This window comes from Peromyscus eremicus, chromosome 2 (genome assembly GCF_949786415.1).
Source record: "Peromyscus eremicus chromosome 2, PerEre_H2_v1, whole genome shotgun sequence".
NCBI lineage: Eukaryota > Metazoa > Chordata > Mammalia > Rodentia > Cricetidae > Peromyscus > Peromyscus eremicus.
In genome coordinates this window covers 121,324,394-121,337,577 of record NC_081417.1, presented here as the reverse complement: position 1 = coordinate 121,337,577, position 13,184 = coordinate 121,324,394, and the positions used below count along the sequence as shown (strand labels likewise).

Sequence of the window (13,184 nt, the reverse complement as noted above, 5' to 3'; positions counted from 1 at the left end):
GCCAGGCCACCTCTGGCTGGTTAAGGTTCTTGGTAAAATAAGGCTTTGTGGTTGCAGGGATGCTGGGGGGTGGGGAGGCAGAGGAAAGGAAGGTCCAGTCAGTCTGAATCAGTGTCTCTACAGGAAGTGCAGGCCTTCTTGCTTTTTCTCAGGGTCCCTGGAAAAGGCCCAGTAGATGTCTCTTAAGGTTTGGCGTTTACGGAGGAAAACACCAGGGTCAGGCCAGTTGCAGAGCAGACCTGGTGTCCCCTCCACCCGCCCTGCCCCCACTCCTCTAATTAAAGCAGCATGCAGGATTGACAAAAAACCCTCCTAACTCTTTCCGAGCCCCCTGCCTAGTGCCCCAGAGTGAGACGGAAAAGTAACAGGGTTCTTCTACCCTGGCATAACAAAATGTAGTCAGTTCCCCACAGGCGGAGAAACACCAGCAAAAACTTCAGGCTGCAGCCTCTTCTGCAGGTTCTTCCCCGGCAAACCCGAGGAGAGCACCCAGAGGTGCCCCGCTCGGCGGAAAGCAGAGGCTAAGGGCAGAGGGCCTCCTCCAGACCCCGTCTTTGTTCACTGGGACCCGAGCCGCAGAACAAAACACACCCAAAACTATCACCCAAACTTACCACCACCACGAGTGCAGAAACCCAGGAGGCTCTCCCAGCGTGATGTTTTTCTCCCATCGAATCTAGAAAAGAGGGGGCAGAGGCAGCTTAGAGGGGCAGAAAGGAGGGGGCCGCGGGGCCTTCCCCAGCCAAAAGGCTGTTCAGACCAACTAACAATAAATGCCAAAAGGTGATAAAAATTCAAAATGGTGGCCACAGTGGCTGCTCCTGAAAACAAAGGCTCTAAGAATAGTGGGGAGGAGGGGGTGTCAAGAAACTGGATGCTGAGGAGTCCCACTCACCTCTGATAAGAAGGTCTGTGCAGATTTCTGTGCTCCTACGTGCAGTAAATATTCGTAGACGTATAAAGCTAACCTGGAAAGTGAGCAGGGGCAGAGAGAGGGAGAGAGAGAGGGAGGAAAGGGTCAGATCACACTGAAGCTCGCTCTGGACCTTGCCAGTCGACTCTGAGCCCGGTCTATGCCATCCCATTGTGGCCATGACAAGAGCAGAGTACCTATCACCCCCGACAGGATCCGGGTCGGAACAGCTAGTGGGTGGGTACCACAGACAAACTGCCCAAAGCCGCCGCGGGAGCTGGAAAACGGTCCCCAAACTTGAACTTCCAAGTGGCACTGGGACCAGACCCACACAGGTCTCGCAAACTCGAAAGCCACAAGAGCCCTAAGCCACTCGCCTTTTTCCCAGCCCACTTTAGCTCGCTGCCGTAGCCCAGCTTCGGGGTCCGGGCAGACTCAACCCCAGTCCGGGTACTTGGTGCGCTCTGGAGAGGGCAGCAAAGCGCCGCCCTCAGCATCTCCCCCCACAAACAACTGTCCCCCAAGCCTGGGGCCAGGCCGGCGCCGCCTGCCCAGCCCAGCCCGGCGCCCCGGAGCGCACCGGGCTAGCGGCAAGGCCGCTGGCTGGGAAGGGAGAGCAGAGCGCTCCCGAGCGAACAAAGCCCCCGGCACGCACTCCTCACGCCGCGGGCGGACAAAAGGAGCCTTCGGGGCTGCAGAAAGCCACGCGCCCCCTGCCCGCACTCGGTGGGCAAAGTGGGGGGCCCCGCGCCCAGCCGGCCGAGCGCACCGGCTCACGGTGGGACCTCGCCCACCCTCGTCGCGGGCCCCCGCGCCAGCTCCGCCGCGCGCTTACCAACTACCCTCGCCCGCCGCTGCCCTGCCGCCCCTTCAGGGTGCCCCAGCCTCCGCCGGCGCCCAACAATGGGCTCTCCACGCCGCCGCCGCCGCCGCCGGCGAGGGGCAGAGACCGGGTGCCCAAGGCAGCGCGACCCCCGCGCCCACCTGCCTCCCGCCGCCCGCGGCGCGGCCCCACTCGCGAGAGGCTTACTTTTCCCGAGCCTGCCCGTCCGAGGGCACCGCCGAGCCTTTGCCTTTGGCAAACATGGCTTGCAGAGAAGAGGGCGCCGAGCCCGCCGCCGCCGCCGCTACCGTCCGGTCTCCCGAGCTGCCCTGCTCCCGGCCCCCTCCCGGCGATCGCCCGCTCGCTCGCGCTCCGCTCGCCGCGCTCCCTCCCTCCCCGGCGCTGGCTCCGCGCTCTTTCCAGCTGTCAAAGCGTCAGCCCCGGCCGCGGCCCCATCGCCTTGGAACTCCTCCCGCGCCGGCTCGGCCTGAGCTGTGCCGCCGCCCGCCCGAAGCCTGCAGCTCGCTCGCTCGCTCGCTCGCTCGTGGCCCGCGCGCCCGCCGACCGGCTCCGCCTGCGCCGCCCTCTGCGCCTTCAGCACCGCTGCCGCTGCCGCCGCCGCCGCCGCTGGTCTACTTGGAGCTCAACCGAACGTGGCTGCCCCGGCAGGAGCGCGGCGGGCGTCCACGCCCCGCGACGGACGGCCGCGGCGGCCAATCGGCGCGCGGGGGCGGGCCTGGAGGCCGGGAGGGACGCCTGTCAGCGAGGCCGCGCCAGTCCCGCTGCGCCTCCTCCGTGAGCCGCTGCCCGCTCGTGCGCCGGCCGGGGGAGCGGAGGGCGAGCCCTGGCGTTGGGGTGGGGCGGCGGCGAGAGGGGCTCCGGCCTGGACTGGAGCACCCTGCTGGCGCCGCGGGGACTGGGCGCTGCGGCAGTAGCCGCGGAGGGAGGCGCGGACCCCGGCTGGCCCGGCCGGCGCGCCCCTCTCCGCGTCGGCCTGGCCCCCAGCGCCCCCGCCCTCCCCGCGCCGATCGGGTCCTCCGTGGGCCGGGACCCCGGCCGGCCCAGCTCCCCGCCCCACCGTGGGCTGCCTGCGCCCAGCCCGGCTCCCCTAGCCCCGGCCAAGACTGCACGCGGAGCTGGGCGGCCGAAGCTGGCGCCAAAGCGCGCGGCTGCTGCTTTACTAGATCGTTAAAATACTTTGGGAAACCCCAAAGTGGAGCCGCGCGAAAATGGCCCCTGGCGTGCTCCAGGCGAGCCTCGGGAGAGGAAAGGGGTCTTAGACTGGAAGGAGGGAGAGTTGATTTCCCCCAAATTTCTGAGGTGTGCCAGCCCTGGCAAGTTAGCCCCTCGTTTTCTCCAACGGGAACGGATTCCGTTTGGATGAAGGACGTCACCTGGACGCCTCGCGACTCAGAATGCGCGCCGCCGAAATCTCAAACTTCAAATAAATGGAGCTAAATTGGGGAGTAGGGGGACTAGAGTCGGACGTGGGGGGAGGGGAAGCTTCCATTGTCAATGACCCAGGTGTACAATGGGAAATGGGGGGTTGGCAGAGTGACCAAGCTTTTTGCTCCCGACTCCTTTCTGTCCACTCGAGGACCCCAGAAACCTGCAGCGTACCCTCACTGGGGACTCCAGATCAGAAACTGGTGAAATAAGGAACGGCTCCCCTATTTTCATACTGTTTTTAGAGCGCGGTTCTCTTTAAATGTGATAAAACACTATCGGCACTGTCTCTTTAAAAGAGTCAAGCAGAAAAGGCTGTGTAAGCGCTGATTGGCTGCCTGTTTGGATACATCTTTAGGGGAGCCTTGAAACTGTTAGCCTAGGTTGATTTTTTTTTTTTTTTAACTGCGCTGTTCCAATAAACAAGTAACGCCCCTCCCCCTAACATGCCTCGCACCAAACAATTAAAGGATAGGTCAGTGTCCTGGGGAAAACACGTTTCAAGTAGGAAAACTCAGAACTAGATTTCAACAAAATAAACAATAATTCCCTACCATTAAAGTTTGCTTATTTTGCTCTGCAGAAAAGAAAAAGGGGCCTTTTAAAAGAAATGCCCCGCAGCAAATGGATCTGCACTGGTTCAGGAAGGAGACTCGGGGTGCGTTTTTGGAATTATGTTCTGCTCTTGTTAACAGCCTCCCTAAATTAGAATACTGCCTAACACCGTGGACCCCTCTGGACGTTGCTCTCTACTAGGAACCAGAGCTCAGACGGAAGAAGGGCAGAAAAAGGGAAACACTGAGCCCTAGTTTGGGGATGTCTGTGCCAGCCCCTAGTTTAAAGGTCGTTTTGTCAAGGAGGGGAGAAGCATGGAGGTTGGGAATTGAAATACAATGGTAGGGGAGTAAAGGAAATAATTACAGTTATTTTTTCCCCTAGGCGGTTTAATTTAATAGGGCCAACTTAAGGTACCTTAGAGCCCGCGCTAATTAAATCGGTCTGTTCATACCCTTCCTTCGGACTTCCTTCCATTTTTGATGGGCTAGGAATGGCCAGGGATGGCTCGTCAACACACTGACTCACAAGATGCCTGACTCACGGGTGTCTGCTGGGCCCGCAGATTACGAGGACCAGTTGGGTCTTGACGTGGGAGGGAAGGGCTGCCCTTCGGGGGGCCCACAGTCGAGGCACTCTCGAGTTGGCTGTGCCTTAGCAGCCCCAGGGCTCTGGTGCCTCACCACTTGCACATCTACTTCCTCGCCTGTCAGCTGGTAAAGGGTTTTTATGGGGGGAGGGTCTTTTTAATCTCTTTTGATAGTCTGGTGTTCCACCAGGCTATGGTTCTTCTTGCCTTTTCTCCCTTGCAAAAGGTCTGGCCCCTCCTTCCAGAACATGTGTGAGAGGAAGAGGGGGTGGTGTTTATTCGGAGTCCCTGTGGTCTGCCCTTTGTGGAGGCTTGACAGTGTGAGGCTCCGAGTGGGTTGGTAGGTTCTCGGTGGAGCAGAAGGAGCTATTTGAGGACCTAGGAAGAAGGATCAGAGGGAGATGTCTTAGCCGTTGGCTGTGGAGAGAAGGGGGGCTGAGAGCGTCCATAAAACCGACCCTTCCTGCAGCCCCGGCCAGCCTGCTGCAGCTGGCACCCACCCAGAATCCAGTAAGGTCAGAAGCAGGCCCAAACACCCAGAGGTGGCCTTTCTGCCGGCAACTTATCTTTTACCACGGAGTCCCCCCTACTTCCCTTGGTGCACATTTTTGGGCTGCCACCTCTGTCTGGAATGCCTCCCACCCCAGGCCCTTTCAACCCCCATTCTTCAAAGACTAACAGTCCCTCCAACAGATATCTCCTCCCAAAAATCCCTGCTCTGGATCCCGTGGCCTTGGGTCTGGTTTGCTCATTTGAACCTGCATAGCAGTCCATCTGTCCAGCCCATTGTGTTAGCCGCTTGTTTACTGTCTGTTTCCCCCACCAGACAGAAAGGTAAGACCTAACTCTGAATCACCTGTGTATCTCCTGAACCACGGGTTCCATACCGGTGTGTATTCTGACATACCAGGACACCAGGGGACCCAGAGTAGAAAAAAAAAAAAAAAAAAAAAAACACCCCAGGCTTGAAGTCGCTTCTGGCTGGGTGAAGAGATAAGAAACTGACGCCACCCACAATAGGATTAGATCAGTCCACTCCCTCGGCTAAGCCCCACCCACCACCGTTTCTGCCACCTGGAAGTATACTATACTGTGAGATCCCAGAATGACCAAGCCATTTCACACATCCACCCTAGACTCAACTTCTCCCCCACAACCTCTTTGTTTCGGAGCCTGTTTATTAAGCACCTACTATGTACCAAGTGCTGACCCAGTCACAGCATAAGAACCTAAACATAGACAAAACCACTTATCCTGTGGAGCATACGCGGTTGTAAAACCCTCTGCCTAGAGCCTTTTCCTGTAACGCACTACTTCCTCACTCCAGCTGAATGGTCGCATCCCCTACTGAGGGACTTCCTGTGCTGCCGCTCACCCCCACCCTCCTTGAGCTCCCAGGCCGCAGTAAGGTCTGTATGCCTCCAGCTGACCAGGACTGAGTGCCGTGGACCAGGCTGCACCCTGCTTGAGTGTGGGTCACTAAGCATAGCCCCACACACACCCGTGGAAACATGATTCTGCTCCTCGGGGTCAGGGAACTTGTCATTCCATTAGGGACTGCCACACTCAGCAGCGATGTTGAAAGGAACAGGACAGATGGAGAACTAGGCCACTTCTTCCTCTCACAAACTGGTGCAGAGTGGAGAGGGCCAGGACTTCGGAAGGTGGCAGTTGAAAGTGAGGGACTTGAAGCCAGTGGGCTCGACCACGGAGGCTGCACTTGCCAAGGACGCCAGGGTATCTGGTTTCCTCTGGCTGGTTCCCAGCTCTGTTGGGGGTGTGGTGTTCCCCACAGCTGCTGGAGGCTAGGGCTCCCTCGTCGGCTCTGAGCCTGTGGGGACAGAAACTCAGCATCCAGCCCTTCCCCCTCCTGCCGACCCCACCCCCAGCACAGTCCAGGGACCCTGTGGAGATTCTTCCATCAAAAGCTCCACTGGCCCTGCAGGAAGCCCCTAGTCAGCTCTGGTTTAGGCAGGAATTTCCCCTAAGGGCATCAGGGGCTCCCTGGAAAGGGTGTAAATTCCAGCACCCAAAGACCTGGTTTCCAGGTTTTACTTGACTGCTTTGCCGGCAGCCTTTGGGCAAGAGATAGATAGCCCATGCAGAGCAGTGAGGGTGTTCCTGTCCATGTCAAAGACCTGAGGACAAAATGAGGAAAAAGAGAATCACATTCCAGGCTATCTGTCAGCATTGTCTGAACCCACAGTCCTGTTGATGGGGAGCGAAGCTGCCCCTTGAGACACCTGTTGGGGACTCAGAAAGGTCAGGATTAGAGAAAGTTTCTGCAAACTGAAAAAAAAAGATGATTATTGGGCTTAGAAAGATGGCTCCACCTCTTGCTGTGGCTGCAGAGGATTGGCATTCAGTTCCCAGCACCCATGTAGAGCAGCTCACAACTGCCTGTAACTCCAACTCCAGGGATCCAACACCATCTGCTGGCCTCTAAGAGCACCTACACTTATAGACACATGCACATACAGATAGATACATAGATACATAGATAGACAGACAGACAGACAGGTAGATAGATAGATAGCTAGACAGACAGAGAGGTAGATAGATAGATAGACCTATACTTGTAGACACATGCACATACAGATAGATACATAGATAGATAGATAGATAGATAGATAGATAGACACATAGATAGACAGACAGACAGACAGGTAGATAGATAGACAGACAGACAGACAGACAGGTAGATAGATAGACAGACAGACAGACAGACAGGTAGATAGATAGATAGATATTTAGTTTTTCAAGACAGGGTTTCTCTGTGTAGCCCTGGCTGTCCTGGAACTCACTTTGTAGACCAGGCTGGTCTCGAACTCACAGAAATCCACCTGCCTCTGCCTCCCAAATGCTGGGATTAAAGGCGTGCAGCCACTACCACCCACCAAGAAAACAAAAACAAAAACAAAAAAAGATGAAAAAAAACTTAAAAAAAATGGTCACTAGCCACACAGTGGGGTACCCACCTATAATTTCAACACTCTTGGAAGAAAAGGCATGAAGGTTCCAGAGTTCAAAGCCAAGCTTGGCTATATAGTGAGTTTCAGGCCCACTGGGCTACATAAAACCCTGGTTTGTTTTTTTTTTTAAAAAGATTCCAAGCCAGTCAGTGGTGGCGAATGCCTTGAATCCCAGCAGAGTCAGGATGTCCGAAAACAGGCTTTACTAAAGAAAAAAAAAAAAAAGTGGATTAAAGTTTAAAGTCGAATGTGCTTTGGAATGTCTCCAGTAGGCACTCATCCTAAGTCAGTGTTTTACTAAATGTACAGGATGGGTCTAGTTTGAGCCAGAAAGCACCTACTATGTGCTCGGAGTACAGGAGAGTATCAGAAAGTCATCTGGGCCCTGTCTAGATGCCTCAAAGCTGCCACTGACTTCGGGGGCCCCTCATTTCTCTGGGCTGTCTGTGGGCTCTCTGGCCTCTGAGAAGCTGTGCCCTCATCTGGCTAGTGCACTCTTCATGCCCTGAACCACAAGCCAAGTGTGATCATTCCCTGAAGTACCTTTGTGCTGTCCCCTGTTGGGGACACCTTCCCCACCCCACCCCCGCCCCCCCAATAATCATTCCAGCGCCTCAACTTCCTCCAGGTCAGCAGCTCCATTCCCTCACTAAGGAGCCTAGAGAAAGACTCCGGGTCAGATCAGGTCTCCATAGCAACCACCACCACCTGCTAGAGTGGATGTTGTTTGTTTGTTTATTTGTTTGTTTGTTTGATTGATTGATTTCTCTACTTCCCTCATGAGGGTGTGAGCACTCCAGGGAGCTTTATCTTAAAGTTGTATGATTCGTTTAGCAGGGGTATTCTGAACACCAAGTGTTGGCAGGGCACGGAGCAGTGCCCAGGGCACAATGGTGAGCGCAAGATGATGTCTCAAATTCCTGTCTGTGTAGAGCTAAGCGCCCAGCAGAGAAGACAAGGTTAATTCAGCAGGCACACAGGTACTTGAGTCATTACAAACTGTGCCAAGTGCTAGGAACCATCAGGAGAGTGTAGACAACCCCACAAGAGTGAATAACAGCAGGCTGATTGGGTGGAGGAGGGCTGGTGGGGAAGGAGGGCTTCTCGGAGGAGGTGACCTTAACTCTGTTCTAAAGGAAGGAAGTAGAGAAAGAAACTATGGGGGCAGGGCGGGAGTGAGATGTTTCAGGGTAGAGAGCGGAGTCTGCAGCCACGAAGATCTCTGCCAGGGAGAACTGCTGATAGCTGGCCCTTATGGCGGCAGCAGACAGTTCAGAGATTCTGGAGGTCCTTCTTGCTGGTGTCAGGGATTGTCCAGGACAGAAGACAAGAGCCGGCTGGGAAGGGACTGCCAGGTATCCATGCAGGGAGCAGGCAACTGAGCAGAGGCTGAAGTCAGACCCACCAGGACGGCTGTTCCCAAAAGCAAGTCCACACAAAGGCAACAACAGCAAGTGAAGAATGTGGAGGACGTGGAGACATAAGCATCCTTCTGTCCTGTCAGTGGGACAGGGCACAAACAGGGCATGATGGAGAGTTACCTTGAGAGCCGTCAACGCTGTTTCTGAGTACTAAAAGCAGGGTCCAAATGTTGTCCATCGGCGTCCACAGCAGCACTGTCATAAGGACCAGAGGAGGAAAACAGCCCAATTGTCCACTGAGGCATGCATAAGTAAAAGGTGACAAACCTGTCACGGGGTAGTATTCAGCTTTTAAAAGGAAGGAGGTTTGTTTGTTTGTTTGTTTGTTTTTCGAGACAGGGTTTCTCTGTGTAGCTTTGGAACCTGTCCTGGAACTCACTCTGTAGCCCAGGCTGGCCTCGAACTCAGAGATTCGCCTGCCTCTATCTCCCGAGTGCTGGGATTAAAAGCGTGCGCCACCACCGCCCGGCTAAGGAAGGAAATTTTGAGGGGGCATAGCAGCACACCCCTATAATCAAATGGCTGAGCCAGGAAGATTGTGAGCTACATAAGGGAACCCGGTCTCCAAAAGCAAAAGGGCAAAAAAGATTTTAAAATTTTCCAAAACAGCTGGGTATAGTGGCTCATGCCTATAACCCCAACACTTGGGAGGTGGGGAGGAAGCAGGAGTTCAAGGTCATCCCTGGCTACTTATCAAGTTAGAGTCCAGTATAGGATACAAGAGACCCCGTAACAAACAAACAAAAAAAAAGCAATTCTTATTCTTACTCATGCTTCCACATGGGTGACTTAAAGGAAGGCATGTTAACTAACATAGAATGTAAAGAAGAATCGAATCGCTTTATGAGTCCACGCACGTTAGGAGTCACACTCAGGGTGACGCAGGGAGAGGGACTTTGTAGTTGTTCGGTAGTTGAACGTTCAAGTTCCCAACTTGAAAGACGAGAAGAATCTGGGGATGGATATGGTGACACGGGTACTCAACGGTGTGAATGGACTCAGTGCCATCCAGCTGTGTACTGAAAATAATGAAGTTCCTTCCATGGTATGTGTAATTTACCACATTGTTTTCTTCGATGTGGGAAAATTAAAGCCTGAGCTGAGGCTAAAGGGCACGAGAATTGTTTGCAAGGGCACATCATGAGGCATCAAAGGGGCTACCTAAGATTCAAGATCCAGATTATGCCTGAACTAGCCAGGGAGTGGGTGGGATGGGGCTGGGAAAGCTGCCTCCCAGGAGCCCAGGTCCAAGTTGGAGAAGGGTGGGATAGTGTGGGACAGAAAGGACTCCATGAATTAGTGTATGTGCCTGCTGGCATTTAGGGCCTTGGATGTCATGCTAAGAAGTTTGGTTTTGTCCTGCTGAAACCCTGGTGATTTAGCCAGGAAAGGATCCTCTGTGCTGGGAAGGAGCCAGGAACCAGGGTAAAGGCAAGGAGTTTGCATCTCAGTGCACCCATAGGCTGGAAGAGGCCCTGGGGCTAGGGCAAGAGATGCTGATGGGTGATCATTTCCTGAGCCTGCCAGCTGGGGAAGGAACATGGAGGACTCCCTGGCTTCCAGTGTGGGTGCCCATAGTACCGTTCAGGGAATCCAGGAAGGAAACAGTCTAAGGGGCAATCTACAAGATCAGTCCTAGGTGGGCTGAGTTCGGAAAGCCCATTAGAGGTCCGAGGGAGATAGAAATGGCCAAAAGAGGCAGAAGATGGGTCTGGAGCCCCAGGAAGAGGTCTGGAGGGCCACCAATATCTGGAGTATAGATCAAGGCCTGGGCAAGAGCTAAAGGATCCCAGCACACGGTATAGCTAAGGACTCTTGTCCCTACTCTGTAGCCCAGGTTGGCCTGGAATTCACGGCATAGCCCAGGCTGGGCAATACTACTGCCTCAACTCTGAATGCTGGAATTACAGACACGAACCATCACACTTTGCTTTTATATATGCAGACATGGTACCTCCCCGTGTCTGAGCTCAGGGTTCCAAAACTCCAGAACTTGCTCCTCACCCTAATGCCAAGCTCCACCTCTCCTGGGTTCCCCCTTTTCCCTCTATCTGTTCTTCGTGTTACCTCAAAAGATTCTTTTTCTTCAGCCTCTTCTTAAAATGCCATTAGTCATGCCCTTGATGATACAGTGTTATGCAACAGTCCCCACATTTTAGTGGCTTATCATAAAAGCCATTTATTTCTCACTCACTGGTCTGCCCTCAGCTGTGCAGCACAGTTTCAGGGTGCGACTTCTGTGTACCCCACAAGTGTCCCCACTCAAGGGGTGCCTGGCATTCACCTTTCCTAATAACAGCACTAGAGGCTGAGCCCATCCACGTACTCCTCACTCTGCACCAACATCACATGCCAAGTCTGAAACCAATGGGTCAGAGGGGGGTAGATTTGTAGAATACATAACAATATGGTGTCTCATGGCTCTGATCCCAGCATCTAGGAAGTTGAAGCATGAGGATCCCAAATCCAAGGCCATCAAGGTGACAGAGAATCCAGGCCAGGCTAAGCTATGTATTAAGACCATATATACATACACATACACATACATATACATAGACTTGTAGCATAATCCATCAAAGCTGGCTCCTCCCTGTCCTTGCTCTCTGTCTCTTTAGACAAATTCACACATGGGCAATGCCCCTGAACCTCCACAGGATCTACCCTAGCTCCATCTCACTGGTGCTAATTGTTCTCCTCAGCGCCAGGGCCATGTTTCAACACAAGGTCTTCCCACTGATGTCACTCAAGAGCCCCCACATTCGGGTAGCCAGAACTGGACTATATTTCTCTCCCCCTCCAATCCCTGTAGCTCACCTCCATCTCAATACTAAGCGCCAAACCTCTCGCATACACCAGGCCAGCAAGGTGGAGACAGCCTCTTCCCGACCCTAGCCAGCGCCAAGCTGGTCAACTGGACCCAGTCCAGTCCACCACCCTCCACCACTTGCTCTTTGTGTAGCAGTCCCGCCCGGGGTTCTGCACAGGCTATACGGACTTGCTTCCGTGCAAAATGCGGCCACATCTCTGCAGCTGCTTCTCTGCCTCCTCCCTTGCCAGCAGAGACACACGCTCCAAGCACAAGTCTGAAACTCTGTCCGGCTCCCGCTTGTCAGTGTTTCCCTATCTCTTACAGGATGGAGCCCACGCTCGTCAGCATGAAAACCTCACCGGCCGGCGTCTGCCTCTTTGCACCCGTTTCTTGCCACAGGTTGTTCTGGGTACTGGGGACAGATGTGTAAATAAGAGAGCCGTGGTCCCTCTGTGAGGAAGCAGACAGCTCCAGCAGAGTCTGTGATCTAAGGTGACAGGGCAGTGATGGAGCACATGGGCCCCTGTGGACAGTGTAGGAATGCTAAGCTGGACTGAGAGTCAGGGAGGATGACCTTGCCTGGACTGTGCTGGACGCTGATGAGCCCTCCCAGGGAGAAGCTGGATCCTAGCCGCTCTGAAAAGCACCAACAGGTCTGCCGAGAAAGAGCCCCCAGTGAGGGACTGAGGAGGGCTGTTCAGAGAGGCTGACAGAAAGAAACCAGAAAAACAGCACTCTGGGGAGAAAGTGGCCCAAACAGCTTCGGAAGGAGCTCTGTGAAGGGTGAGATCAGCCTGCTGAAAGCAGTTTTGAGGGGAGCAATGGCAGCAGAAATTGGATCCAGACAGCTGAGGAGGAGGAGGAAGAGAATGAGAGCAAGAGGGAGAAGTTTGCCTGCAAGGAGGACAAAGGACATCCCATCATCCCAGGAGCCAGGGTTTAGGCTGTTTTAGGCTGAAGACTGAAAGGCTAGAGCTGTGTAAGCGGTGGTTGGCAGGTGCCCATTTGAAGGCTAACGGTGCTAGAGGCAGAGGACAATGTCACGTCAAGTCTCCGAGAAGTGGAGAAGGAGAGGGCCTGAGGCGAGCGCTTGCCTACCCAGCATGCACAAAACTCTGGACTCTATCCCCATCACTGCCTTTACTACCAGCAGCACAGGGGGAGGGAGAGGCCGGAGCATGAGAAGTTCAAGGTCCTGCCTCAACTACCTAATGAATTTGGGGCCAGAGTGACTGGTTGTAATGACTCTATCTCAAATAGCAAAAACCAAGGGCCAGCGAGCGAGATGCCTCCGCAGGTAGAGATGCCTATCAAACTTGGTGACCTGAGTTCCGTCTCCGGGATCCACATGGTGGGAAGACAAACAGTCTCCACTAGCTGTCCTCTAACCTCCACACTTGTGCAATGGAGTGCAGAAACCACACACACGTACACACTCACACACAACATAAAATTTTTAAAAATTGTGGGGGGTGGGGAGAAGGAGGAGACCGAGCAGCTGAGTGGCCTCAGCCTCTGCCTGGATGTGTTCCTGCTTCAGCATCCCCAGTAGGCAGGCTCACAGCTGTGGCTTGGTGGAGAGCAGACATTTCCTAGGTAGCTCCAGCCTTCCCTCCTCAACCCACCGTGGAGAAGGTCCAGAGACGACCGCTAAAA

The 13,184-nt window shown here is 54.4% G+C and overlaps 1 protein-coding gene across 3 annotated transcripts in view; it reads right to left on the bottom strand.

The window, feature by feature from the left end:
- Positions 1-3,216, bottom strand: part of Ssbp3 (single stranded DNA binding protein 3) — a 152,275-nt gene extending 149,059 nt beyond the window's left edge. Inside the window, exons 1-3 of one of the 3 annotated variants that reach the window (XM_059254623.1) lie at positions 3,131-3,216; positions 896-968; positions 615-676 (exon numbers count right to left, since the gene is read on the bottom strand). Coding sequence is in view for 2 of the 3 variants with exons in the window: in XM_059254618.1 (XP_059110601.1) it covers positions 615-676; positions 896-968; positions 1,944-1,999 (191 nt within the window). In the remaining variant the exon portion in view is untranslated. Of the gene's footprint in view, positions 1-614; positions 677-895; positions 969-1,943; positions 2,304-3,130 lie in introns of those variants that run through there. The other 2 variants (XM_059254618.1, XM_059254619.1) reach the window with 2 other exon arrangements.
- Between the last annotated feature and the right edge of the window lie 9,968 nt (positions 3,217-13,184).